At 40.9% G+C, this 27692-nt stretch overlaps 3 protein-coding genes across 10 annotated transcripts in view; 2 read left to right on the forward strand and 1 right to left on the reverse strand.

Moving 5' to 3' along the window:
* Window positions 1-713: 713 nt before the first annotated feature.
* LOC120448287 (lactosylceramide 1,3-N-acetyl-beta-D-glucosaminyltransferase) lies at window positions 714-17510 on the forward strand. Of its 2 annotated transcripts, none has more exons than XM_039630221.2 (3): window positions 714-1502; window positions 14966-15911; window positions 16084-17510. In XM_039630221.2, exons 2-3 carry the CDS (start codon window positions 15066-15068, stop codon window positions 16543-16545), a joined length of 1308 nt encoding a protein of 435 aa, XP_039486155.1. In that variant the 5' UTR covers window positions 714-1502; window positions 14966-15065; the 3' UTR covers window positions 16546-17510. The 2 variants fall into 2 exon arrangements, with proteins under 2 accessions (XP_039486155.1, XP_039486156.1); XM_039630222.2 differs by lacking the exon at window positions 714-1502 and adding an exon at window positions 14509-14682.
* Window positions 17511-17771: 261 nt separating this feature from the next.
* Window positions 17772-18522, reverse strand: LOC120447669. Its single transcript, XM_039629195.1, has 4 exons — window positions 18464-18522; window positions 18257-18412; window positions 18033-18200; window positions 17772-17970 (listed from the first exon to the last, which is right to left on the reverse strand). Exons 1-4 carry the CDS (start codon window positions 18518-18520, stop codon window positions 17815-17817), a joined length of 537 nt encoding a protein of 178 aa, XP_039485129.1. The 5' UTR covers window positions 18521-18522; the 3' UTR covers window positions 17772-17814.
* Window positions 18523-19393: 871 nt separating this feature from the next.
* The window catches only part of LOC120447668 (band 7 protein CG42540), a 38197-nt gene continuing 29898 nt past the window's right edge, over window positions 19394-27692 (forward strand). For 5 of the 7 annotated variants that reach the window (XM_039629188.1, XM_039629191.1, XM_039629193.1 and 2 more), the window contains exons 1-2: window positions 20722-21480; window positions 27421-27520. In XM_039629188.1, coding sequence (XP_039485122.1) covers window positions 21430-21480; window positions 27421-27520 — 151 coding nt within the window. In that variant the 5' untranslated portion in view covers window positions 20722-21429. Of the gene's footprint in view, window positions 19491-20721; window positions 21481-27420; window positions 27521-27692 lie in introns of those variants that run through there. The other 2 variants (XM_039629194.1, XM_039629190.1) reach the window with 1 other exon arrangement.

Genomic DNA, 27692 nt, shown 5'->3' on the forward strand with positions numbered 1-27692 from the left:
ATGATTATATATTAAATTATTATTCAAACAATTATTTATAAATACAATTTTAACTATAAAAATATATTTAATAGTTAATTTTGATATTAATCCAGAAAAAGTTTAAAAATCTAGAATTTTAAGTGTTTTTACCTAAATAAATGTCTAGCTTTTCAATCTTATGAGTTACATTACTTATGTTTCTGAGTTTCAAATGTGCAGACGGCAACTGCACCGCTGCAGATCAATCTATTGCAATTGTGGACACATGAATCTTAAAAATCAAGACAAGATAGATATGACAGCTAGATCTGCTCAAAGCGAGCGGTTGAAATGGTCACCCCAAAATTTAAACGCGTGTCGCTATTTAAGTTCCATCCCTATCTTCCTCTTATAGTTAACATTTCAGTGGCGTACACAGGATCGCATGTTCGGGGCCAAGTAATAGAAAATTGATCTTCAAATAATATTCAATACAAAAAAATACTACTTAAAAAAAGTTTTTTTACTAGTTGAGAGTTAGTTAGTTGCAAATTTGTTTTTAAACACTAAATGTTCAATAAATTGTATGAAGCCAACCCTCTTAGACCTTTTATTAACATATGACACCGGCGCCTCTGTAAAATATAACAGTGAATTTCGCCGCATTAACAGCAATTGAGAGCGGCTAACAGTGCGAGAGAAATTCGAACGGGGCAGTAACAAAAAAGAAGAAAAAGACTGGTAATAACGCGACGCTTCTCAGTTACTCAGTTTCGAACGAGCAAAAAACAATTTAGCGCCCTCTGAAACGCTCTGTGTATCATTCTCTATTAAAATATTAAAAAATACATAAAAATTGCACACGTCGCTGATAAATCTAACGGTACACTTATCATCTAAAATACAGGCTTTCGCTTTCAAATCGGTTGAAAAATATGACATGATAATAAGTGAATAGTAGCCGCGTCGAAAATTGTTCGATGAGTGGCGGCGGCTATTCGGTTGTTTTTTAGTTCTTTAAAAAACTAAGTGCATAAACAATTAAAGTCAGACGCAACATCATTGTTAAATGAGTTTAAAGTGAATAAAAGCGTTGTCAACGCCTTTTTGGGCAGCGAAAATACGAAAGAGAAATCCAGGCCCAGCATCCTTCAGCCTCTTCTTCTTCCTCTTCATCTCCTTTTGCATTCCTTTTCGCCGCGTTTGTATTGGTGTTCGTGTATGTGCGTGTGTGTGTACGAGCTTGAAAATTGTGTTAAGTAAATTTATTCCCGCTGCCAACAAGAAATTGATGCCAAAAATCTATACAAATTTGGTGCTGTGTGCGCGTGTGTGTGGAATTAGCACTCCCAATTGGTGTCTCTTTCGCTCTAACTCCGTATTTTAAACTGTTACTCAAAGCAAAGGGTGTGTGTAATTGTACGTGAGTGCTTCACATGGAAATTAATTAAAAAACGCACCTTAGCTGCCATCTCCCTCGCTCTCTCGCAAGGATACGAATGGGTGACAAATGAGGAGGCAGCCCGGCAAACAACTAGCAGGTGACTATACATACATAAAAAGCATAAAATGTATGTTAATTAAGCGAGTACTTGCATCTTATCTTCCTTGTCTTTCGAGTGTTTTTGTCTTTTCGTTTTTCTTATCAGCATCTATTGAACAGCTTCCCATTGTTGTCATTGTTGCTGCGGGGGCGGATACTCGCTCTCTCTCTCTCTTTTATGTCGGTGTATTGTTTTTTTTTTGTTATTTTACATATGTATATCTTCATTCGCTCTTTTCGTCGCCTTTAAGCGGCTTTGTTGTTGTGTGCTCTTCTTTTGTGTTTTTTTCCAACATGAATTTTCTTCGCTTTTTTTGCACTTCGCTGTCACTGAGGACTGACCTTGAACAAGTTCAGGCACAGTGGCACGCATGCCTGCTTGTAGTCCTCCGTTTTGGCTCCTCTGCTCCTTTTCGCCTTTCTCAGCGCCTTGTCCTTGGCCTGGCCCACTGTGCCGCCTCGCTCCGTCTCCTCATAATATCTCTCTGTATGCCTCGCTCCCGTCGAAATGTTTGCTCAAGACTGCGAGAGTGTTTACCTCATCACTTATGTGGGTACAGTGGAACCCTCACAAGTTCCGATATATCGCTTATCGCATGTCAATTTGGCCTACTATTACTGCAATCACTATCAATCCGATGTACGTAACGTATTACATATCCCATAGATTTGTTATCTCAAAAAGACCAGAGCATTTTGTAAGAAGTTCGTGTTCGAGTTCCACCAAGATAACGCAAAATCTTCAATGATTGGTATTATTTCAGATTTGAAGTACATATACATATGTAAGTTTCTATAACTTAATAGGTAATAGCCACCACATGTGCACTTTGAAACGAACATTTAATATATTGAGCACTATGACTATTAAGAAAATATAATCATTCCGTTCAGTTTGAAGTTCATTGTTTGCATTGGCGCTTTCAATTTCCAATCACATGCTTGTTTGCGAAGCTCTGATTTTTAATTGCGCCAGCTTCCGCGAGAAGCTCTCGCTCTCTCTTTTCCCTCCCCTTACACTCAGCTCCCCTCGATCGGCCACCACTGTCGAATGTGTTTTAACGCTTTTTTCAGTGGCCCAAAGGTAACGTTGTCTTCGCTTTGCTTGGCTGTTTGTTTGCGTATCAGCTGCTGTCGTCGCTATTAACCCGTGCGCCTTCTGGCCCACTGATAACCGGCGGTGCGAAGCGTTAGACGTCGGCGGTGTTACTTTTATTGGTCCGTACAGTGACCCCGAGACTCTCCGCCAACGTAACGTCACGTCAACGTCAACGTAAGCGTTTTTAGCTTTTTGCTTTCTTTTTTACGCTCACTTGCCGCTCGCCGCGCCAAAATTTTCGACACGTACGAACTGCTTTTCATTATTAATACCAGCATTTCAAATGATTTGGCATCGTAAGCCAGTCCATTACAATCTTTTATTCTCATCTATTATTCATCTTATTTTATTTACATGTTCTTTGGATTTTCCACTTTATCAAACATATATTACAAAAATTTGATTGTAAGCATAACATTGAAACATGCATAATTTTTCACCTAATGTTTCAAGATAAGGGTATTTCCAAGGATGACTAAGACTTGTCCAGTTCCACAGATTTCAGTTAAAAGAACGCAGCAATAATATGGAACTTAATGATATATTTTGTATGAATTCCCTATCCAAAATCGAAATCCTATCCCTCGAAAATAATATTTCATTCCCTTTCATCGTGTGATTCCCAAGGCACCTCTTGGAATTCTAATGCTCCAATTAAATTTAATATTTAATCAGCTATTTGGAAAGGGGAAACTTGAATAATTTTTAAACACTTGGGAATTTGTTTAAATAAGGCATACCAATATACTTTCAATATTTATGTTTGTATAGTGCAAATTGTTCTTTTAATTTAAACACAAATTGGTGCCTCTATTCTTACACATGTATTTGCTCATGTAGATAGATACATTCTATAAATATTGCAAGTATTTGGAATTTCATTATTGCCTGTGTAAATGGATAGAAACCAGACATCCGTGAAATATGTGCACTGCAGGAGAACTTTAACCAAATTCTCGTCCTAATTTATGAGATATGTACATCTTATTGGTAACGTAACTTGATAACTTGATTACCAGCTGTGCGATTGCAAGGATTGCAAGACCAGCTCAAAATTTCCATGATCATGTGGGTAAAGTTCTTTGTAATTTTTATCAGCAACAAATTTGCATAAGTGCAAATCCCGAGCCGATTCGAGCAAATTCCCAGAAATGTGAACTTGCAAACCCCAAGAAAACTGAGTCATCACACAAGCATTTCGATTGTCTGCTTCAGCAGCGAGCCCATCAAGGCGTCGCCCAGTTGCTTTACCTTATTGAATTTTCTGTATTTTGCCTATTGAAATACAAATATTTGCAGTGTGTTTCTGGTCGAGTTCCTTGTCCGAAAAGAAACTCTTAGAGTGCGTGCAGAAAACACGTTTTGGTTTCGGTTCTCTGGAACTGGACTTTTGGCCCGTGAAAAGGTAAACAAAAGGCGCGTAATTAAATTTTTATACGCAGCCGAGGAATATGTATTCATAAATTACTTAGCGTGCGAATGGACGGGAGCGAGCAACCCTGCAGGAAGTCCATAAAGTCCATCAAGTAGGCAGGACGTCGGCCTGGGCGTGGCTTCTCTATTTTGCATTTTTATTCCCCTACACTGCAGCACAGGCTATTTTAATTGCCAATTTGCGGGGTCGCCAGTTTGTCACTCAGCCCGTTTGTGTCCTTCAATCGAGCTGTATTCATTTGTCGTCGCCATACGGCCATATTGTCCTGCCACCACACCCTCCCACTGCACATGATCCCTCGGGGGTTATGAGTAATGCCCTGCACTTTATGTGCAAAACAGGAAACTTCGCCATCCGTGTCCTGAATAACGAGTACATGCAACTATGTACTTTCTACGACCGCAAGCTGCACTGGATGAGTTAATTATGGTCTTGCGCCTATACACTGCGAGAAATGGCCCTCAGGTTTCGCATCTCAAATACAAGCAGTTCTTTTTTGGCATTGCATGCCCAACTGTGTAAGCTTAACTCGCGAATACTGAATACTTTGCCCTTATGTGCAATGCAATCAAAGGGAATTGCTTACTACAATAGGATTTTGTTTTAAAAATGTATGCAACAGTGGTTAAGATGGCTCATTTGGCTGAAACGCCCCTGGGCGTCTTTGCTTGGATTAGTTTCTGTGAGTGCAGGCCAACGCCCAAGGTGCCACCTTCGACTGCTATCGAAAAATCGAAAAAAAAAAAATTCTTGTAAAAAATCGGATATTTTCAATCGGCGTTTTCGCCATAATTTGGCCAAAAACGGCCACACAGGTAAAATAAACATAGCTAACTATGTCTATCCATACTTTTTCGATTTTCGAAAAAAAAAATTTAACAAATTTTTGCATTTTCGATAAGGGGTACCATCATCAAAATTTGCGAAAAATGGCAAAAAATTAGCATTTTAATGTATGTACATGGATCGACAGGGAATTTTGTTACGAATTCAATGAGGTATGGCATTCCACTTTTGGACAATTATTTTCACTGCTATCGAAAAAAACGTATTTTTTATCAAAAAATCTTTAAAATTTTTTTTACATTTTTGATAAAATTTTCAAAAAATTAACGTTTCTTTCTTTTTGAGCTTATGTGGATGGACTCGAAAGTCCATAGAAGGCGGCGGATAACGCCTCGGAGGCTCCGGCAGATTGCATCCGCATCCGCATCCGTTGGCTGCGATGCCCGACTTTGCGATTGCGATTGCGATTGCAATGGCAATTGCATGCAAGTGGCATTCACACCCCCACTAAGTTGCATTCGGCTAAATATCTGTCTGGCATCGTTATTCAACATTGCCCCGCAATTTGTTAGCCCACGTGAGTGTGCGTGCTGTCGTTGGTTGGAAATGGAAATGAAAATGGGAAAAGTTTGCACTGCAAAGCCGGCCTATGCAGTTTCACCCACAAACCGCACTGCACCGCAAAACGCTGTTGTCGGCGGAGAAAAACTCCCTCAGCATGTTGTAATTGCGGCATGTTGGCAAGCAGAAAACTCGACTGGGTTTTCCTGGGCCTCCTACCACAATTTTTCCTCTTTCCTCTCCCCTTTCGTTGCTTTTCCGCCAGTCTGCGAAACTCCTTCAAGCCGCTGACTCACATTTTTCGACATCTGGGACAGGGCGAGTTTTCCGTGGTGCTATTTCCGTCGGTGTATTGTTTTTTTTTGTTATTTTACATATGTACATATATCTTCATTCGCTCTTTTCGTCGCCTTTAAGCGGCTTTGTTGTTGTGTGCTCTTCTTTTGTGTTTTTTTCCAACATGAATTTTCTTCGCTTTTTTTGCACTTCGCTGTCACTGAGGACTGACCTTGAACAAGTTCAGGCACAGTGGCACGCATGCCTGCTTGTAGTCCTCCGTTTTGGCTCCTCTGCTCCTTTTCGCCTTTCTCAGCGCCTTGTCCTTAGCCTGGCCCACTGTGCCGCCTCGCTCCGTCCTCCTCATCATATCTCTCTGTATGCCTCGCTCCCGTCGAAATTTTTGCTCAAGACTGCGAGAGTGTTTACCTCATCACTTATGTAGGTACAGTGGAACCCTCACAAGTTCCGATATATCGCTTATCGCATGTCAATTTGGCCTACTATTACTGCAATCACTATCAATCCGATGTACGTAACGTATTACATATCCCATAGATTTGTTATCTCAAAAAGACCAGAGCATTTTGTAAGAAGTTCGTGTTCGAGTTCCACCAAGATAACGCAAAATCTTCAATGATTGGTATTATTTCAGATTTGAAGTACATATACATATGTAAGTTTCTATAACTTAATAGGTAATAGCCACCACATGTGCACTTTGAAACGAACATTTAATATATTGAGCACTATGACTATTAAGAAAATATAATCATTCCGTTCAGTTTGAAGTTCATTGTTTGCATTGGCGCTTTCAATTTCCAATCACATGCTTGTTTGCGAAGCTCTGATTTTTAATTGCGCCAGCTTCCGCGAGAAGCTCTCGCTCTCTCTTTTCCCTCCCCTTACACTCAGCTCCCCTCGATCGGCCACCACTGTCGAATGTGTTTTAACGCTTTTTTCAGTGGCCCAAAGGTAACGTTGTCTTCGCTTTGCTTGGCTGTTTGTTTGCGTATCAGCTGCTGTCGTCGCTATTAACCCGTGCGCCTTCTGGCCCACTGATAACCGGCGGTGCGAAGCGTTAGACGTCGGCGGTGTTACTTTTATTGGTCCGTACAGTGACCCCGAGACTCTCCGCCAACGTAACGTCACGTCAACGTCAACGTAAGCGTTTTTAGCTTTTTGCTTTCTTTTTTACGCTCACTTGCCGCTCGCCGCGCCAAAATTTTCGACACGTACGAACTGCTTTTCATTATTAATACCAGCATTTCAAATGATTTGGCATCGTAAGCCAGTCCATTACAATCTTTTATTCTCATCTATTATTCATCTTATTTTATTTACATGTTCTTTGGATTTTCCACTTTATCAAACATATATTACAAAAATTTGATTGTAAGCATAACATTGAAACATGCATAATTTTTCACCTAATGTTTCAAGATAAGGGTATTTCCAAGGATGACTAAGACTTGTCCAGTTCCACAGATTTCAGTTAAAAGAACGCAGCAATAATATGGAACTTAATGATATATTTTGTATGAATTCCCTATCCAAAATCGAAATCCTATCCCTCGAAAATAATATTTCATTCCCTTTCATCGTGTGATTCCCAAGGCACCTCTTGGAATTCTAATGCTCCAATTAAATTTAATATTTAATCAGCTATTTGGAAAGGGGAAACTTGAATAATTTTTAAACACTTGGGAATTTGTTTAAATAAGGCATACCAATATACTTTCAATATTTATGTTTGTATAGTGCAAATTGTTCTTTTAATTTAAACACAAATTGGTGCCTCTATTCTTACACATGTATTTGCTCATGTAGATAGATACATTCTATAAATATTGCAAGTATTTGGAATTTCATTATTGCCTGTGTAAATGGATAGAAACCAGACATCCGTGAAATATGTGCACTGCAGGAGAACTTTAACCAAATTCTCGTCCTAATTTATGAGATATGTACATCTTATTGGTAACGTAACTTGATAACTTGATTACCAGCTGTGCGATTGCAAGGATTGCAAGACCAGCTCAAAATTTCCATGATCATGTGGGTAAAGTTCTTTGTAATTTTTATCAGCAACAAATTTGCATAAGTGCAAATCCCGAGCCGATTCGAGCAAATTCCCAGAAATGTGAACTTGCAAACCCCAAGAAAACTGAGTCATCACACAAGCATTTCGATTGTCTGCTTCAGCAGCGAGCCCATCAAGGCGTCGCCCAGTTGCTTTACCTTATTGAATTTTCTGTATTTTGCCTATTGAAATACAAATATTTGCAGTGTGTTTCTGGTCGAGTTCCTTGTCCGAAAAGAAACTCTTAGAGTGCGTGCAGAAAACACGTTTTGGTTTCGGTTCTCTGGAACTGGACTTTTGGCCCGTGAAAAGGTAAACAAAAGGCGCGTAATTAAATTTTTATACGCAGCCGAGGAATATGTATTCATAAATTACTTAGCGTGCGAATGGACGGGAGCGAGCAACCCTGCAGGAAGTCCATAAAGTCCATCAAGTAGGCAGGACGTCGGCCTGGGCGTGGCTTCTCTATTTTGCATTTTTATTCCCCTACACTGCAGCACAGGCTATTTTAATTGCCAATTTGCGGGGTCGCCAGTTTGTCACTCAGCCCGTTTGTGTCCTTCAATCGAGCTGTATTCATTTGTCGTCGCCATACGGCCATATTGTCCTGCCACCACACCCTCCCACTGCACATGATCCCTCGGGGGTTATGAGTAATGCCCTGCACTTTATGTGCAAAACAGGAAACTTCGCCATCCGTGTCCTGAATAACGAGTACATGCAACTATGTACTTTCTACGACCGCAAGCTGCACTGGATGAGTTAATTATGGTCTTGCGCCTATACACTGCGAGAAATGGCCCTCAGGTTTCGCATCTCAAATACAAGCAGTTCTTTTTTGGCATTGCATGCCCAACTGTGTAAGCTTAACTCGCGAATACTGAATACTTTGCCCTTATGTGCAATGCAATCAAAGGGAATTGCTTACTACAATAGGATTTTGTTTTAAAAATGTATGCAACAGTGGTTAAGATGGCTCATTTGGCTGAAACGCCCCTGGGCGTCTTTGCTTGGATTAGTTTCTGTGAGTGCAGGCCAACGCCCAAGGTGCCACCTTCGACTGCTATCGAAAAATCGAAAAAAAAAAAATTCTTGTAAAAAATCGGATATTTTCAATCGGCGTTTTCGCCATAATTTGGCCAAAAACGGCCACACAGGTAAAATAAACATAGCTAACTATGTCTATCCATACTTTTTCGATTTTCGAAAAAAAAAATTTAACAAATTTTTGCATTTTCGATAAGGGGTACCATCATCAAAATTTGCGAAAAATGGCAAAAAATTAGCATTTTAATGTATGTACATGGATCGACAGGGAATTTTGTTACGAATTCAATGAGGTATGGCATTCCACTTTTGGACAATTATTTTCACTGCTATCGAAAAAAACGTATTTTTTATCAAAAAATCTTTAAAATTTTTTTTACATTTTTGATAAAATTTTCAAAAAATTAACGTTTCTTTCTTTTTGAGCTTATGTGGATGGACTCGAAAGTCCATAGAAGGCGGCGGATAACGCCTCGGAGGCTCCGGCAGATTGCATCCGCATCCGCATCCGTTGGCTGCGATGCCCGACTTTGCGATTGCGATTGCAATGGCAATTGCATGCAAGTGGCATTCACACCCCCACTAAGTTGCATTCGGCTAAATATCTGTCTGGCATCGTTATTCAACATTGCCCCGCAATTTGTTAGCCCACGTGAGTGTGCGTGCTGTCGTTGGTTGGAAATGGAAATGAAAATGGGAAAAGTTTGCACTGCAAAGCCGGCCTATGCAGTTTCACCCACAAACCGCACTGCACCGCAAAACGCTGTTGTCGGCGGAGAAAAACTCCCTCAGCATGTTGTAATTGCGGCATGTTGGCAAGCAGAAAACTCGACTGGGTTTTCCTGGGCCTCCTACCACAATTTTTCCTCTTTCCTCTCCCCTTTCGTTGCTTTTCCGCCAGTCTGCGAAACTCCTTCAAGCCGCTGACTCACATTTTTCGACATCTGGGACAGGGCGAGTTTTCCGTGGTGCTCAGCATGATGCATGCACTCGGAAAATCGATTTAAATTTTAAACTGTATAATATTGCAAATTATACCCTTGCAAATAATAATATATATATAATAATAAAATGTCTGGAAATATGATTTAGTTTGCAGTTTCAAAGATCTAACAAGAGAGAACGCTATAGTCGAGTTCCCCGACTATCTGATACCCGTTACTCAGCTAGTAGAAGTGCAGGTTTGTGGGCGTTAGAGTGGGCGTGGCAAAAAGTTTTTTGGCAAATCGATAGAAATTTAGACGACTAATACAAAAATGAAAAAATATCTAAACATTTTTCAAAAGTGTGGGCGTGGCAGCTTTGGGCGGTTTGTGGGCGTTAGAGTGGGCGTGGCAAAACGGTTTTTGGCAAATTGATAGAAATTTACAAGACCAATACAAAAATGAAAAAATATCAAAACATTTTTCAAAAGTGTGGGCGTGGCAGTATTGGGCGGTTTGTGGGCGTTAGAGTGGGCGTGGCAACATGAATCGACAAACTTGCGCTGCGTCTATGTCTCTGGAGTCTGTATGCCCAATCTAAACTTTCTAGCTTTTGTAGTTCCTGAGATCTCAGCGTTCATACGGACGGACAGACAGACAGACGGACAGACGGACAGACAGACGGACGGACAGACGGACATGGCCAGATCGACTCGACTATTGATCCTGATCAAGAATATATATACTTTATATGGTCGGAAACGCTTCCTTCTGCCTGTTACATACTTTTCAACGAATCTAGTATACCCTTTTACTCTACGAGTAACGGGTATAAAAATAATAAATGAATTTGACCATTTAAGAATAAATTGATGCTGAACTCATTGGACCTTGATTCTTGACCAGAATTTTTGAACAAATTGATTGCATCCGAATGGTTTTCTCGAAGTGTGTCTGCATATGGCATTTGTACATATGTACATATGTACATAATCTCCATGTTTGTAAGCGCACATGGATGGCTACATTTGTGAGGAGGCATCAACATGTGAGGGACATTTGTTTGGCTTTTAATGTTTAATGCTTGAGTTCTTGACTCCCATTTGACGATGGCGACAGGATGCCAAGTGGCGAATGCAACGCTCCCTGGGATCTCGAGATGTCTTCAGATTACAGTGACACATATATGCCCGATCTCCAGCTGTGCGCATATCCATGCCTCAGTTTCCCAAAAGTTGCCACACTTTGTTGCGTGAACAATGGCCCCGCATCAATTTGAGAAGATTCCAAGCAATTAAAAGCGCTTTTTCACATTTAAATGAATGCAAAGTGTATGTGAATATAGTCATATATATGAGGTAGCAAGTTGCTATATCACCAGTAAACGCCTCGAAATAACCATGTAAGTGCCATTGAACAGAAATTACTATCATATGTAGTCCAGATTTTAACATTAACATTTAGGGGCGTTTGATCCACGGTTTAAAAACCAGATGGCTGAATTCTTATTAAAACTGCATACTTTGCATCTGGGGGAAGATTGTAGTTCTTTGTTTAACGCAAATACTTTTCATTCATTTTGAGCTAACGCGACTTGCGTTGCAATTGCAAACGCCAAAAACCGGTTTTAAAGTTATCCACACTCAAAGTGGGTTTTTCCGCCTTAAAAATAATCTTTAGCTGCTTAGCAGAACCAGACTTACAAAAAATGAAATAAAAATCCCAGCCACTTTCCACATACTTTCAATTGGTGCGTATATGTAACTACTCATTTAAGGCAACTCCAAGTGGTAGCTGCAATTTTTTGCTCGATGTTTGTTTTGCAATACTACAAAGTGTGTTTTTTTTTTTGCTAATTGTAGCGATCGATGCCTTGAGCTTGCCTTGTAATGAGTCGTAATAATGGATATTATGGCTTGCGGCGGCCCTCATATTGTATTTATTTGTTTGGCGTACATAAATATTGTACTCCCGATTGATGGCAATTGCCACACTTCGCATTTGCTGCACGTGAAAGTTGCATTGTATACAAGTGAATACAAGGGACAACCTGACAGGCATTCAAAGTGGTTTTTGGGCAGCAGCCAAGTTTTTGCAGTGCCAACCTGCAACCAGTGCCATTCAATGAAAGCAAACTGGTATGGGTATCGCAGCGAGGGAAAACTGCCGGTGGGTAACTAATCAAAAGCCCGATACGATACCAGATAAACAATAGAAGACGTCTGGCCCAAACTGCAGGCGAATCTATCCATCCATTGTGGCTGTCGCCGTTGCCGTTGTCGTTGACGTTGCCGTTTTTGTTGCCCATTCGGGCCACGATAAAATTTAACCTTCGACTTGAAAAAGTTATTCGGCGTTGCTGTTGCTGTTGCTGTTACTGTTGGCATTTTATCGACTGCAAAATGCCAGCATTTGGCAGATGTCCCAGCCCCACAAGCCCATCCCCATCCACATCCCCATCCCCAGAAAACCACGACCACTTTTCGTAGTCTAGGCTTATTTTTGTAAAGTTCACGAGGAGTGTGGGTACCTCAATGGAAAAAGGCGAGGTATGTGGAAAGTGTTTGCACAAAGAGGCGAGTATCATAGGGAGTGTAGAAACAAATCAAAAGATAAGAATTTTCCAATAATAATTCTTTATTATTTATTTCAATTTAAGTCCGCTTCTTTCGTCTTGATGACAATTTGATGACAATGCAAATTGAAAGGTCAATAAAGGCAATTGCCTAATTGAATTCTTATCATGCTCACAAATGTCACGTTGTGCGGGTCAGTCAGATAATTTATGAAGATGACTTTCCCGGGGTGACCGCCAGATAATTATCTCTGTTATTAATTGCGCAGATAAGGTCAGCGTGGCACGCATGTACAAAATCGATTGATTGTGAAGCTTGATTGAATGTGAGATATTTAGAACAAGCCATTATACACCATGAGTATGGTTTTTTCATTTTTAAAAGTTGAAATACAACACGCGAGGAATGCAAATGTCGTTTTACTTAAATATGAACATAAAAGATGAAAAATGTGTTTCATTTCTGTGTTGATTAAAGTGTACGTATGTGCTTTCTACTTACTTTTAATATCCTTAACAACCTGAATGTCGTGACTGCTGGCAGTCAATTGGTGATGAAACCACCCTCGAAGTCACAACTGCAGTAGAACTTCATTTTGCATTGCACTTTGCCCTTGGCTGGATACGAAGTATTTGGCGTTCGTTTTTGGCCAAGTTGGCTGGCACAGCTGGCTAAGGTCAAAGGTTCAGTTTTATTTAGTTTTTGCATATCTTGAGGCCGTCGCATCCGGCTGCTAAAACCTTAACTCGCTTACAATTGCCTCAGATCTGGGTATTTGTAGTTGTCGTGGCCAAAGTCTAAGGACACGACAACCATTGCGTGCCACCATCGAACACATTAATCACCACCTAGTACAGTTCTTTTACATTAACCATGTCTATGGAGAACTATTGAATCGGTAAATTTACATAAATATAAAAATTTTATAACGTTTCGCGTGTGGAACATAGCGACGTTCCGGCCACAAACTCGAATTCGGGACGCTTTCGATGGGTGTAATGAAATGTGGATTAGTTATGGAATCAATGGGCGGAATAGGGGCACATCCAATCTGGCATTTGGGGAATAATCTTATCGAATAACGGGCTGGCTATCTAATCGAGAGCGTTTCCCAACGTTGTTTAATAAAGTCCCCTGGGAGAGTTTCGCAGACAGATAATCAGAGAAGTGCAAGTGACCCTTACGTAGGGACTATTTTCATATTCCACGGAGCCGTCATACGTCGTACGTCGTATTTCAATTACAATGTGCAGCTCATGTGCGCATTTTACCCGAATACGTGACTGTGAACAACCGCAGATAGCCATTTTTGTCTCGAGTCTGGAGAGTTGCTCCTTCTGCTTTCCGTCGCACTATCTACGGACATGTGCATGAGTGCCTCTTCCGGTTGCCTTCGAAAATATCAAAAAAAATATATATTCAACGAGGAGAGTCCAAAGATGTGGTAGCAGTCGAATCGCATTTAATTGTTTAATCTTGAAAAGTTCAATAAACTGCATATTATACTCGTATTCAAGTTGAACAATACAAATAATCCTATACGTTATTGGTGAAACTTGATTGAGCTGATAGAAAGCTTTCTCAAGTACTTTAGAAGCCATTTTCAGTCCAAAAAGTAATCATAGCTTTAAAGCAGACATCTAATTTATCGCTTAAAATAGGGACACTAAGGGCTGATAAGATAAACGTAACTGCTGCATTTTCAAATCTCAGTAATTGTTTTTACTTCAAAACAGTAGTAAATCGCAGGGATTATTGCTAATTTGCAATACAACAATTGAAATATACTGGGGTTACACATATGTAGTATATATTTAGAAGGAGAACATAATTAAGAGGTAAATGTTTTGAAGAAACTATACTCAAATTTTTCCATAATCATAAGCTAAATTACTTATCGGTGGCTTGGCCCAAATATTGTCTAATTAGATAATTACACCTTTTGCCGACTTTGATGATTGAACATTGTGTACTTAAAAACATTTCGGGTCTTTAGTGATAACAGACATGTGTTTGGTGGCCACAGATATTTATGTATCTAAAACTGATAGAGTTCAAGTAGCCACCAACATTTATAGTACAGGCAATTAACACTTATTCACAGCCATAACGATTAACTTCTCGTTTTTGATAAGATTTCAGTCGCAGGACGTCACCGTTTCAGTTGTCAGTAGAATGTAGAATAATTCACAAAGAGTTGTGCCCAAGTTCGTGGAATTCCATTATCGATGTTGGCAAAGCAATTCAGAGTGTGGCCAATAAATCAATAATTTCAACTTATCTCTGAGCACTTTTCACTCTCGATTATAGGAAAGAAACTGTCCAAAAAGATATTTCAGTACACATTTGGAAGTCCCCGGGAATTCATCTAGCTGTGAATGAGTTATGGCAGGTGCGTTTTATTGGCATCGATTGGGTAACATCATGACGTCAGTTCATTGAACTTCTCCAAAAGGGCAAAAATAATGCTCTTCACTTAATTCATGTGCGACCTGTTGACACCTGCTGTTGGCCATTTAGAAAATTGGCCCCATGTCAGGCGGCAGAGCCAATTGCCCTAATGCCTCGGATGATTATCGCATCGGCGATAACCTGGTGGGAAGTGGGTTTTAAGTGGCAATTCCGTGGGCGATTACTAACCGTTTGCTTTTGTTCTTACCCTCGTGCCGTTGCAGCCACTGGGATCTGGAGTTAAATGGCCAAGGCACGCAGAAAACGCAACCGTCTGAGGTGTCCGGAAATAGAGAGAGTTAGATCCAATTAGAAGCCGCTAGGATGGACAAGCGATCGTTGTGCCTGCTGCTCATCTGCATCAATCTGTGCCTGGTCATCTGGCTGGTCAGTGTGCAGCAGTCGCCGATGCTGGAAGCGGAAGCCATCGCCGATTTCAGCGGAAGTGGCGCCAGCAGCAGCAGCACAACCGCACAGCCGCCGCCATCGAGTGCCAAAATTGGATTGCGGAGGAGCAGAAGCGAACCAAACCAAATACACCAGCCTAGTCGCACACCTAGTAATAGTAATGATAGTAGCCTAGTTAGCAACACATTCGAAAGCCACCTCATGGGCACGCCCACCATATTGGCGTCACAAACGCCCACACCGCCGCAGAGCAGCATGCAACTCATGGATCTGCAGAATTTCGTCTATCTGATAGACCAGCCCGCCTGTGATAAGGATGTTCGGGTACTCATACTGGTCCACTCAGCAGTGCGCAATGTGGACAAGCGCCGCCTCATCCGAGAAACATGGGCGAATCGCAGCTATATAGATCAGACACCGCTCAAGGTCTACTTCCTGGTAGGCGGCGTGGGTAGAAAGGCAGAGAATTGGCAACAGTTTCTGGGACGCGAGAACCATCTGCACGGCGATCTCATCCAGGGGAACTTCGATGACGCCTACCGCAACATGACCTACAAGCATGTCATGGCGCTCAAGTGGTTCAACGAGAAGTGTGCGCATGCCCAGCTGCTGGTGAAGGTGGACGACGATGTGTTCATGAACACACCGCAGCTGGCCAAGTACTTGGCGACTCCCTCGCTGCCCGAATACTCCCTGCTCCGTGATCCCAATCTGATGCTCTGCCGATCCGTCCATCATTCGAGGGTCAAGCGCTCATATCGTGTGAGTAGAAAATATTTAAAAATATAATTAAAAACCAATTAGCGGCAAAGAAGATTGGCTACTTTGTCAACTGTCCCGTGCGATAACAATAAAAATGTTGCTATCTTATCGGCGAGTATTGAGTGAAAGTGCATAAGTCCATAAATAATGAAGATTTCTTCTTCATTTTCAGTCCAAATGGCGGGTGACGTACAAGGAGTACCCGAACCGCTTCTATCCGGAATACTGTCCCGGAATGGCCATTGTCTATGCACCGGACGTGGTGCGTCGCCTTTTTGAGGCGGCCCAGAAGTCCCAATACTTTTGGGTGGACGATGTACTCATCACGGGCATCCTGGCCGAGGAAACGGGCAGCAAAATCACCCCGCTGAAGCATTACCTGGAGCAGAAGGACGTTCGCAAGCTGGTCGCCGGGGGAGCTGATCTTGAGGATCCTCCGTTTCTCTTCACAAATCATGCGATTAAGCCGGACGAAAGCATGGTCATTTGGCAGATGGCGCTGGAAAGAATCCAGAGTCCACTGCTCACCCAACCCGCCTACTCATCCGCATCCTCCGCTTCCAGATACGCACCTGTTGTGCCAAGTGCCAACATTTCCGAGCTGGCCCAGACGAGCTCCACCGGCCTCAGCTAGTTTGACTGGCACCACTCAATGGATTGATTACGTTTAGTTTCTTTGGCTGTTCAGTTTTAGGTTTTCGTTAAGCCTTAATATTAGCTCGTAGTTATCCCTAATGTTAGCTGATTAATGATAGGTAGCATTTTTGTCGGGACGAATGCAGCGGAACATTTTTGTCGGGACGAATGCAACGGAACATTGCAAGTCAAGTGAACCACCAACCACCTGCCTACAATCATTCGTATCATATGAACAGTAACTAATCTAAGGACTCTACTGATAGTCATGTACATCCGCAAATTCGTACATCCATTGCGAATCGCTCACGAACCGAGATAACCGAATACAGAAAATCCAAAACCAGAATTCAAATACGAACACCAAACTCTTAGCAGCGACAACAATAGAAGGAGCGCATAACCTTAAGCACAACTCGTAAACTACAATAGTACTTAATAAACGATGAAATGATTGAAATGAAACTGCTACAAACAAAGCACACAAGCTGACGATTCAAGTGTTTGTGAAATCAGTGTATAACCAAACCAAATATTGAATTCGATGTAGGCTGCATAACAATGGACGGAAGTATTTATTAAAAAATATATATATACGTAGGGACAAACGAAAAACGATTATAATAATTACCTATTTTTTTTAATAGTGTGTATTTAAAAGCTATCAAACTGTCCGTATCGTTTTGATCCCCAAAATTCCAATAAAGCCAATTGATGGAAAATCGAAATCTGCATATGCATTACATTTATACAGATATACTTAATTAATAAGATAAGTGGGAACAGAAATGCCAGGAACGTTAACATAAAATATCAAAAACAAATAGCAAATTGTACGGTCCGAGAACGCTGAAAACGATGAACGAACGAAAATGGTAACAAATGAAATTTAATAAATGTGTAATAAAATTAATTAAATGTTCAAGTTTGTCAGAAATTATATAAAAGTCATTTCAAAATACATATTGCAAAGCACACGTGTTATTATTTCAAATATTTTAAACTGCGATTTTAATCCACTGCTTTAAACATTTAAAAGCAGTGCGCGCCAACTGTGGAGAAAGGTACTGCGTTTTCTAGCAAGCAGCTTTTGCTAGGTTTCCGGGAAGCAGTTGACACCATGACAAGAGAACGAGGCAACTGCACAACCCATGTAAGTTTTATAGCAGTCTAATTCTAAAGCAGTACGAGTTTTGTATTCATCAGCATTTTTTAACATTTTATTTGAAAAGTTGGCGGGCAAACAAAGTAATTTAATATATTTCCTTTAAAATATCGTCAAATAAACTTGTACAGTAGCACGGTTGATATCGTAGGCGTACCAATGCGATTGAAACATGTAGTCTCCAGGGGGAACTGGCAGTACTGATGTTACCTGGTGGTTAACGAAACTAATTGGCAGCTTATCTATAATAACATCGTGCTGCAAATAAACAAGTTAAAAATATTAACACAATTTTTTAACTGGTGCGAAAACGCACTCACATTAAAGGGACAGGAGTGATTCATATTGGAGTAAGTTCTGAAGAGTCTGTGAACGTAATCAGCGACTGGATTTGACTTAGGGTTCTTAAGAAATTTGCAGGCATCTATTGTAACGTTATAAAGGGACGGCTTATAGCCATTAAATCGCTTCCATGTGGCTCCGTTGACCTTAAACGATGAAGCTTAATAAGAATTAGCAATAAGAACTAAGACAGTTTACTTACTTTAATTCTGGTAACGGGCTTTTGTAGCAAATTTATTTTTAAGGCCAGGTATTTATATGTACGATTCACTGACTTCAGATAGCAGTGTTCAACGATGGCAAACTTCGGGTCCAAGGAAGTGCATTTGAAGTTGGTAAACTCCACTTTAGGCTCAACCTGTAGTTGCATCGTTTAGGAAGGATTTAAGTATTCAGAAAGTAAATATACCTCTTCAACTAAAAATAGGCAAGCAAGTAGTGCAATCAGACACCGAGGAGCACCCATTTCGACCTAAACGAGTCAAAGTTCGCTTGTCAATGAGAAAAAAACATTTTGTTCTCGTCATTTTAAATCATCGAAATTTGTAATTATTATTGCAGTCAATTCTGGAATAACAAATTATTTGGCCTTTGGCCATTGACTCTTTAAAGACTGTTTTTGTAATCCCAGCTCGGTCCAATTATTTCAAGCACTCAACTTAAAAATTTTCGGCTTTCTTCTCGTAATTTACAAACTCATACTGCATAGTCGCTAATACATGCATATTTAGTCTACCACCTTTGTTTTGAATAATTGTATTTTATATATATTTAATTCCATATATATACAATCTAATTGCGACTATTATTGTTGAAAAACAACTCTATTTGTTAAGCAAATACAATTGCATGCAGCTGGATGACCTTTAATTTAAAAATGGTTGGCGCCTCGTATAAAAATAGCCCTTTAAACGAACTTTGCTAATAATCTAAGGCTTTTCAATACGTCCGTGCTTCTGTCACATATTCACTAAACCCACACGCGCCCACACATTTGCTAACTCACCTGTTTGCCGTGTAAATAATTCATTGCGAGCCTGGAAACCAAAAACCCATTTAGGCAGCTGCGTTCAAGGACTTTAAAACGCCACTCCGAACGAGGGAACCGAAATGCTGAGACTTGCTTTTCACTCGCCACTTATTTGGATTTCAAATGTACTGGTATTGGCCTGTTGACAAGTAATTGTTTTTTTTTTTTTGTGTCCACGTTTGCCTTTGACATTCTGAAAGGATATGGCAAGGACCCACACACCCACGAGTGAGGTGTGTGCGGGCAGCCAATTGTTGCATTATCGCGGCGACCATTTCACTGTGATTAGCCGAGCTGCGTTCAGTGTTGCTCGACTGGCCAGCGAGTGCGGTAGGGTCGCAGTTCAACTTGGGATTAAATATTGACTTGACTTGCGAACGGACAGGACATGGCGGCAATCAGTGCGGTAAGTACTTTTTTCAGATTGTTTAATAACAGCACGAGGAATGCTCTCTTGCGTGGCTTTAAAATCGAGATAGCAGTAGTATACTATAGCAACTTTATGCTGAGATCGTTAAAATCTAAGGATTACTTTAATCAATGATCTAATCCTTTGAAATATATTTATATATAAATTAAAAAAGGATTACATATTTTGTTAAGAACTTTAAACACCGTGGGAGGTATGCTAAACCAGAAAGCTTAACAAACTTTTCATTGATCTAAGTTAAGGTAATTCTTTATCTAATCCAGATAGCTAGTGCTTTCTATAACAAGCTGTTTACCTGTTCCTGATTGAATGGGACTTAATGGTGCCCCAAGGGTCGTTAAAGTCGTCATAGCGCAGAACTCCCTGGGAAGTAATTCTTGTTTTTCCAGTGGTAATTGCTAGACAAACTCGACCTGCTGACAGCAATCGATTGAGAGCGTGTGTGCAGTGCTCGAGATTAATGATAACTGCTAGACTCGGAGTCGGCTTAGAAAAGCATGGAGGTTCCCCATTCTCATTCAACAAAAAAGTGCTAGATGGGATAGCTGGATAGACAGATAGAGTGGAAGGAGGGTGCTCCAGCGAGAGACTTCTTTTTGAGTGGCGCCGCCTTCGTTAGCTGCAATTTATTTCCAAGTGCTGGCAAAACAAAGGCACAGCAAAGACACCAACAGCTCACAGCTCATAACATGCAACATGCAACTCCGGCGGCACTCGGCGCTTGCCACTCGAATTGCAATCCACTGGATGCTGTTTTCCTGCTCTTTTGGAACGCAAGCTCCGGAGTTGGATGTGTGTCACGTTGAGAGGGGAATCCCCAGAATTCCATATACATACTGGCTGAGTGGCCGGAGCGAAGGAGTTCCGTTTTGCTTGCCCCTTTCGGCTTGAGCTGCCTTGCGCCGGCGCCTAAAAGCGCGCCACACTTTTTTTTGTTGTTGTTGCCACACACACTCTTTATCGGCCAGCATCATCGGCTTCCGTCAATTTGCGGCGCTTCAGAGTGAGATGCTGCATGTAGGAATGGCAGGCTGTTTTTAGAACATCCTTATGCTCGGGCCGTCGATTCAACGACGACGATGACGATGGCGATGGCGATGAGGACGATGCGATGTGGACGAGGACGAGGACTTTGGACTCGACTCGTGCCTGGCCTGGCTATAAATGTTTTGTTTTTCTGCAGTTTGTTGTTAGTGCTGAACGGCAGTGAACGGACAGCGCTTGTTGGTTGTTGGTCTCTCGCACACACAGGGCCCGAAAAAGTTGAGCTGCCGTTTTTCGAGGGAGTTTTTGGCATATGTTTTGGTTCCGCTACAGCTTCTTTTCCTCTCCGCTTCCCAATACAATATTGCATTTTTGTAACTTCGGTTCTTCGCCCATGTGTGTGGGCTAAAAAACTACCGCCCAAATCCAAGTGCCAAGTGACCAGAAATACACAACACACACACACCCCCTTTCTCCATCAAAACAAAAAAAAAAAGACAATCACACAAGACATCAACGGAAAGTGCAAAAACCTTAGATTAATCTTAGATCGACTGCCAAAACTCAGGCGGTTCAATACAGCCTCAAAAAAGGACAGCAACCTACGAATTTCTCAGTGTGTGACATCCAAATTCTATATTCTACAAAAAAGCCAATAAGCTAAAAACAACAACAGGTGTTTCAGCTTTATCTATTGCCAATACCAATGAGCCACAAAATAATTAAGCCCAGCAGCAGCAATTAGCATTTGTCCATAATTGATAAGCAGAAACTTTTATTCAGTGCGTGTCAATTTGAATAGTATTCGTGTCCGTGACTGTGTGTGTGTGTGTGCAGGTGCGTGTGCTAGTGTGTGTGAGTGCGTGTGTGTGTGAGTGCGTAGGGGCTTGTATGTGTGTGGCTTCTGTGCTCGGCGCACGTGCAACGAAAGATGGTCGAGGAGTTCCTGGAGAAGTTGCCAGAAATCGACACACGCTACGAGGTGAGTTGCACTCGAAAAACTTGAAACTTTATACTTTAGAATAAACAGCAGTGAAAAGAAACACCAAAATATAGTGTTAAATATACTAAGGCAGCTGTCTTAAAACAGACCTAAAAGTAAATCAAAAGCAGTTGAATACAACTAACATTTTTCTTATTTCTTTGCCAATAAATACGCGGAATTTACTAAGCTCTGCACTAAAATTTGTATCCAAATTTGTATCCTAAAATTGTGAAGCCCCGAAAAATTGTTAAAAATTTGGCATTTGTTTCAAATCTTATATTTGTGTGCCCCAAAAGTATATAATTAAAATAATATAAATAAATATATATATAATAAATATATATAATTATATAAACTATTTGTCTTATAAATTCAATGCATTGCCATGCTTTAAGCAGACTTCAAGGACGCTTAGATTTTTGAATTTCAATCCTATCAATTAGAAATTAAGGAGTTAGGCAATTTTATTATTACCTGCTTTAAGTGCCAATTAAAAATAGTTTTTTAAATGATTTGATTATTTAAATGCATTTGCATCGCCTTGAAACTTGCCCAATATTTTACCAATCTTTTTAGATATTTTCCCACTGTGTACGCCTGGTTCTGTGCTCCATTTCCCATTGTTGTGCTGCGTTCCTTTATTTTTTAATCACATTGCTGGGCTGTTTACCAAGGCTTTGTTCTGAGCTCCCTCAGCTGCTGCTGCTGCTTTTACAACAGCTAAAGCTATACTGCTCCAGCTTTGGGTCTTGCTGGTTTAGCTGCACTGGCAGTGGGTAAATATCCAGCGGCGGCCTTTGTTTTTTAGCCCAAGCACCTGGCCAACTTCCTGGCAGGCAGCCCTTCCTGGCCGCCATTCAAATGGCTCCCCAGCTCGCTGTTTGTTTTGGCATTCAAATTACATTTCCCTACATGGATTCGCATTATGCTGAGTGCACGTTTGAGCCGGGGATTGTGAATGGCAAGCGGAACGTACGCCAACTGCGGCCCGGATATTTAATCAGTTTGCTGCCGTCTGTTGAGTGCTGCAGTTACACACTGCACTTAGTCGCAATTCGCAATTCGCATTTTGCATTTGTTTTACGGCGAATAATATTTGGCCTAAGGTTTCCCAGAAGCCGGATGAAAAACAGCCACCTGAGGCCGCTCAGCTCGGCATTAGCCCAGATCCAGATCCGCATCCTTTGTCTTCGTCGCCCAGAGCTGTGACCAAATATTTGGGTTGTCATTGACTTGGCGATGGCTTTGGCTTAAGTGTGGTTCGGGGTCAAAAGCCACAGCAGTATGGCAAGTGAAAGGGGTTTTGAACAGCGCATATGAGTCTCTAAATTCGATGTGAATGCAGACGCTGATTCCATATTTACATTTAGATTTGTACATGTTTATTAGTGCACTTTAAATATGCACAGTGGTTATTGTGCAAATGCTACTGGATAATCACAAAGGATCACATTCAAGTGGATTAAAAAACACAGCATGCTGGGAAAATAAACTAAAATAAACTCATTAGGTAAATAGCTGACAAGGTTATTCTATGTGCACTTTTGTCAACTTTTGGTATAAGTGGTTAAACTAGAATTTTTTAAATGAAATCCCCAGAAGCGATCCCTTTCAATTACATTTTAAACAATTCTACGTAGCCACCAAATGAAGTAACCACAAATCGAGAACTCTTTAGCTGACTTTAGTTGCCACATCGATTATGTCTTCAGCTTTCGTCTTTCGTCGCTCAAACTTTTGTGCTCAAATATTTTCTGCCAGCACTTGAAAGTTGGCCGTAACACTACTTAGTTGTTCTGGCCGGGCCAAGAGCCCAGCACGCAAAGGGAGAGCCAAATGGGATGGTTCAGTCAACAACTTGAAAGGCAATTAGCGCACTTCTCGTTCGGTCTTAACTGGGCTGGGCTGTGTTGGCACTGGGTCATCGGGGCCAAATGCGAGTCATGGCCAACAGTTTAGCGCGCACATTAACTTTATTAGCGCGATACAATTGGGTAAACAGCGGCAAGTGCACGCACACATCCGTATCCCCATCCACACAATCCACACATGCTCATCCACATATCCTCATCGTTGCAAAGACAGCTGAGTATATCAACAGTGTGTGCTGATAATTATGCGGCACATTGGGAACAATGGCGCCCGACCCTCGTAAGCCCTTTATGCCACACAAAACGAGGCGCGGACAAGAAAGCCTCGGAAAACTAATAAACAGCAGCAGAGGCGCCTGTTTGGGTGTCACTACGCAATCGCGATCAATAAAAATTAATTATTCAGCATACATGCATATGCGGTAAAGTACAGGCCATCAACTTTCGCTAGCACTAATCCCGACGATGGCTTATTTATGACCAGCACATATAGCGACTGCCTCCCTTGAAATTCAGATGAGCAGAGAAAGAAATCTGGTTGCCACTTGGAAGCACAGTGATTCTTAAAAAGCAATCGTATAACTTGGTATCTGAGTAACTGAGCTCTCCAATTTGCTTGCATACTAATAACATTTACATTCACAGTATGATATTACAAAGGTGTCCTAAAGTATGCAACACTTAAAAGTAAACAGAAAAAATAGGATCCCTAATGTTTCTTAATTAATTTCTTAATAGAGACTTTAAGTTAGATATTACATTTAAAAATTATTTAAAAATAAGGCTAATGTTTTTTCTCAGTGCACTTTCACGCGTGCTGGGATCCGGCTTCTGGCAGGACCTTTCTTTGTGCGACTTACAGCTGCGGGTTTCGGTCGCGTTGTCGCTACAATATACCCGTTAATTTACATGACAAAGTGGCAGGTCGTCGCGGTCGGAAAAGCGATGGGAAAAAGGGATGAAAACGAGCTGGCCACCGCCGACAGACAAGTAAATGAAAATGTTTAAATTTGCCCAGGCAATTCAAACAAAAACGGCTGGCACCGCACTAGAGGCCACAGCGAAGATTCGTATAAAAAATGCAATTTGAGCCGGACATCGAATTTCATCCACTGTGTCCTTGACGTGGCAATTGCATTTAATTAAATCCAAGCGGCGCGAACGACAATTTTCCAAATTGAAATCGATGCCAACGACAGCAATGACGAAGTTTTGTCAACACACATGAGCTGTGGGAAATTTAGAAAGGTGGCAGAGGTGGCAAAGGTGAAATGTGCTGATGGTTTCTTATCGAAAGTTTGGAAGCTCATTTCGGTTGCCAGGACTTCCCACGTGATTTATGCAAATTGCACACAAGTCCTTGCGGCAACTTTGTGGTGAAATGAAACCTAATTTGCAGAGGTATTCATGCGGCAAATTCGTCAGAATCTATGTGACAATATTGTACTGGGATATTTATTAGTGTACTTCTCAAATTTTAGTCCTTGTTCTTCAATTAAAATGGATTATCGCATCAAGTGTTTCACTTGAATTTATTTGACTATGCTTTTAAAGTTTTTAATTTCTTTTTTTTCCTTTATTTTTTTCCCTAACATTTATTTATGCAATGAACATATTTTTAATGGGCTTTCAATTTTCTGCTTTATCTAGCAATATTTACATTTCGCCATTATAGTTTCACGCTTTTATTGTTTTTTCATAAATTACTGTTTTCTCTTTTATATGCTCTTCGTACGGATTTTATGCAACGCAATTTTACGGCAAACATTTCGCAAATGCACTTTTATATATATATTATGTTATTCGGCTTTTGGCTTGTAACCTTTAAGTGCTTTGTTTGCCACCCATTTTCCCGCATTCATGGGCTCCATCATTGATATTCCATTCAGGTTTAGTTTATTTGCAAAACAAAAAGCAATTTCGGCAACATTTTAATTGAAGCCCAAAAACCTGTCGCTCCGCCTTCTGCTGTCACCTGCACACACCTGTTCAAAACCCACTCACGAGTTGGCTTAGAGCTAAGTGCTCAGTGCTGGGATGTTCCGCTATCCTGGGACATACACTCCTGGCTATGGTCCTCCATATCCGCACATGGCAGATATATCCATCTGCTGGCAACGAGCCAGCGAAGAGCAACAACGACAACAAGGTCGCAAAAGGAACATTGTCGTCGAAAGTTTGTCACATTTTGCAGGCAAAAACATTTTCAATATGCAAAGGCCGTTAATATGACAGTCGGAAAAGCAGTTGGTGAGCATTCGGAACTCCGCATACAAGCCCATGCATTTAGATTGCCTCTGTTTTATGGGCCCAAGTATGGGGCAGCATGGCGTATGCGTAATATGCTGCATAATGCGTGTTTAGATCAAAATTGAATGGCGCATTATACATGTCGAATACGTGACAACCTCAGCCGCTTCATCATGTGCCCTCGGGCTCTGGATCACATTTTCACTGCATTGTCCAAATGATTCGTGTTCCTTTTTTTTTTTTTTTGTGTGTTTACCCAACGAGTGTGAGTGACAGAGCTGATTTTCGCCCAGCTCGAAAAATGGCCGGAAAATGGTTTGTTTGCCCTGGTTTTTGGTTTAAATCTCTTTCGGTTTTCATTTCGGGCCATCAATCAAACAATTATTTGCTGAAATAAATTATAAATTTCAACACTCGGATGCCACAGCCATCATCAACCAGCAGAAAAGAGCATAGATTGCAGTTTATTGAGATAAATGTGAAATTATATTTATTTAGTTGGAATCACGTATGCTGGGTGTGCCTTTTCTGTTTGTTATTCATTATAATTCTTTTTTAAATTGGATTTCTAGCTTATATTTTACTGTGAATGCAATAAAATTATTATGATATATTTGATGTTTTTTTTGGTCAACTCATATAATTATACATTTCATTTTGTTTTATTAATCAAACTGCTTGCTCCGGCTTTTTGACTTCCACATTTCAAATTATATCACTTTACTAAAATGACAAAAAAAAAAGTATCTCATTTAAAATTTTTATTATTGCATATGGTTTCTCATTGAGCTCTTAAAATTGAATCTATTTGAAATCAATGCAATTATCAGGAAACATGATTGGATATAAATATTAATTAACCAGTTTGAATGCAAGCAGCCTTTCATATTGCTCAAACTATTTATTTATTATTTCTGCTAGTAGTTAATTATCTTTAAATATTGTTTGGTCTATGTTCTATGTTTCACGCAGATATAAAATAAATAAAAGCTCGGTAACACCTTCTGTTTCCATTCCCTTTTCTCATGCCAAATCAAGGAAATCAAAGTGAAATATTATACAGTTGGTAAATCCTTTCATTCCCTTCATTTTGAGTGCATTGAGCACCACTCACACAAGGAATTTCACCAACTAATCCAAAGGAACAGCACCAGCTAACCGGACGATCAGAATGCGTTTATTACCACGCTAATCCCATAAATTCATTAATAAATGTCGACGAGCGAGCCGAGCATAATCCATTTTGCTCAATCTCCCCCCGTGGCAGCATCCGTCCCCCTTTTCCCCTCCACCCCTGGGGCCACAGTCCGCTGACTGCACACAATACAGATACATATATCCGGGGGAATATATCACGGCTGGCTGGGCAGGAGCAGCTGCTCCACTGGGCACTTCCTGTCCGGGCAGCTGGAACCAGTCAAAGTGGCAAAAAAAAAAAAAAAAAAAAGTGCAAAAAAGAAAATGGAATGCCTTTGTTGGCACTTCAACAAAAGCGCAGGAGAAAAAAACCGCAATTTATCTAGTTCATTTTTCCTACCAAACCAAAAACCCCTGCACACAATTAAAAACGTAGGGGGAAATTCATGAAATTTATTTGGCCGCAGGACAAGCTAAAATAAATGCAATTTTTGCGCCATTCCTAATTAGGTTTCCACACACATTTTTTCACATTCTGTTGTTTTTCCCATGGTTATAACTCCCGCCGATAAGCAGACGGCAAGCATATGGCGTGGGCTGATGATTGATGGGAGTTTGTGGCAACCATGTTTGTGTTTTCCGCTACTATATTCACATATACTGCGTATCCTTATTGCAGGATATTGTGCCCATGGAACAAGTGAGCTCGATGGTCTCCAACGGCGGTGGCAGCGTGGCCATGCAGCGCGATGATGAGTACAGGAATCGGATCATGAAAAGTAAGTGTGTCGCCAGTGGCAGCCGAAAACGGAGACCCACCTCCAATCCCCCACCCACAAGTACCATACCCCCCACCCCTCCCATCCAATCACACAGAGAGGTAACGAAACTGGCAGGACCACTATCCCTGACCTACTGGCTTTGCAGTTGACATACTTAGTTTAATCCCAA

This window comes from Drosophila santomea, chromosome 3L, assembly GCF_016746245.2.
Source record: "Drosophila santomea strain STO CAGO 1482 chromosome 3L, Prin_Dsan_1.1, whole genome shotgun sequence".
NCBI lineage: Eukaryota > Metazoa > Arthropoda > Insecta > Diptera > Drosophilidae > Drosophila > Drosophila santomea.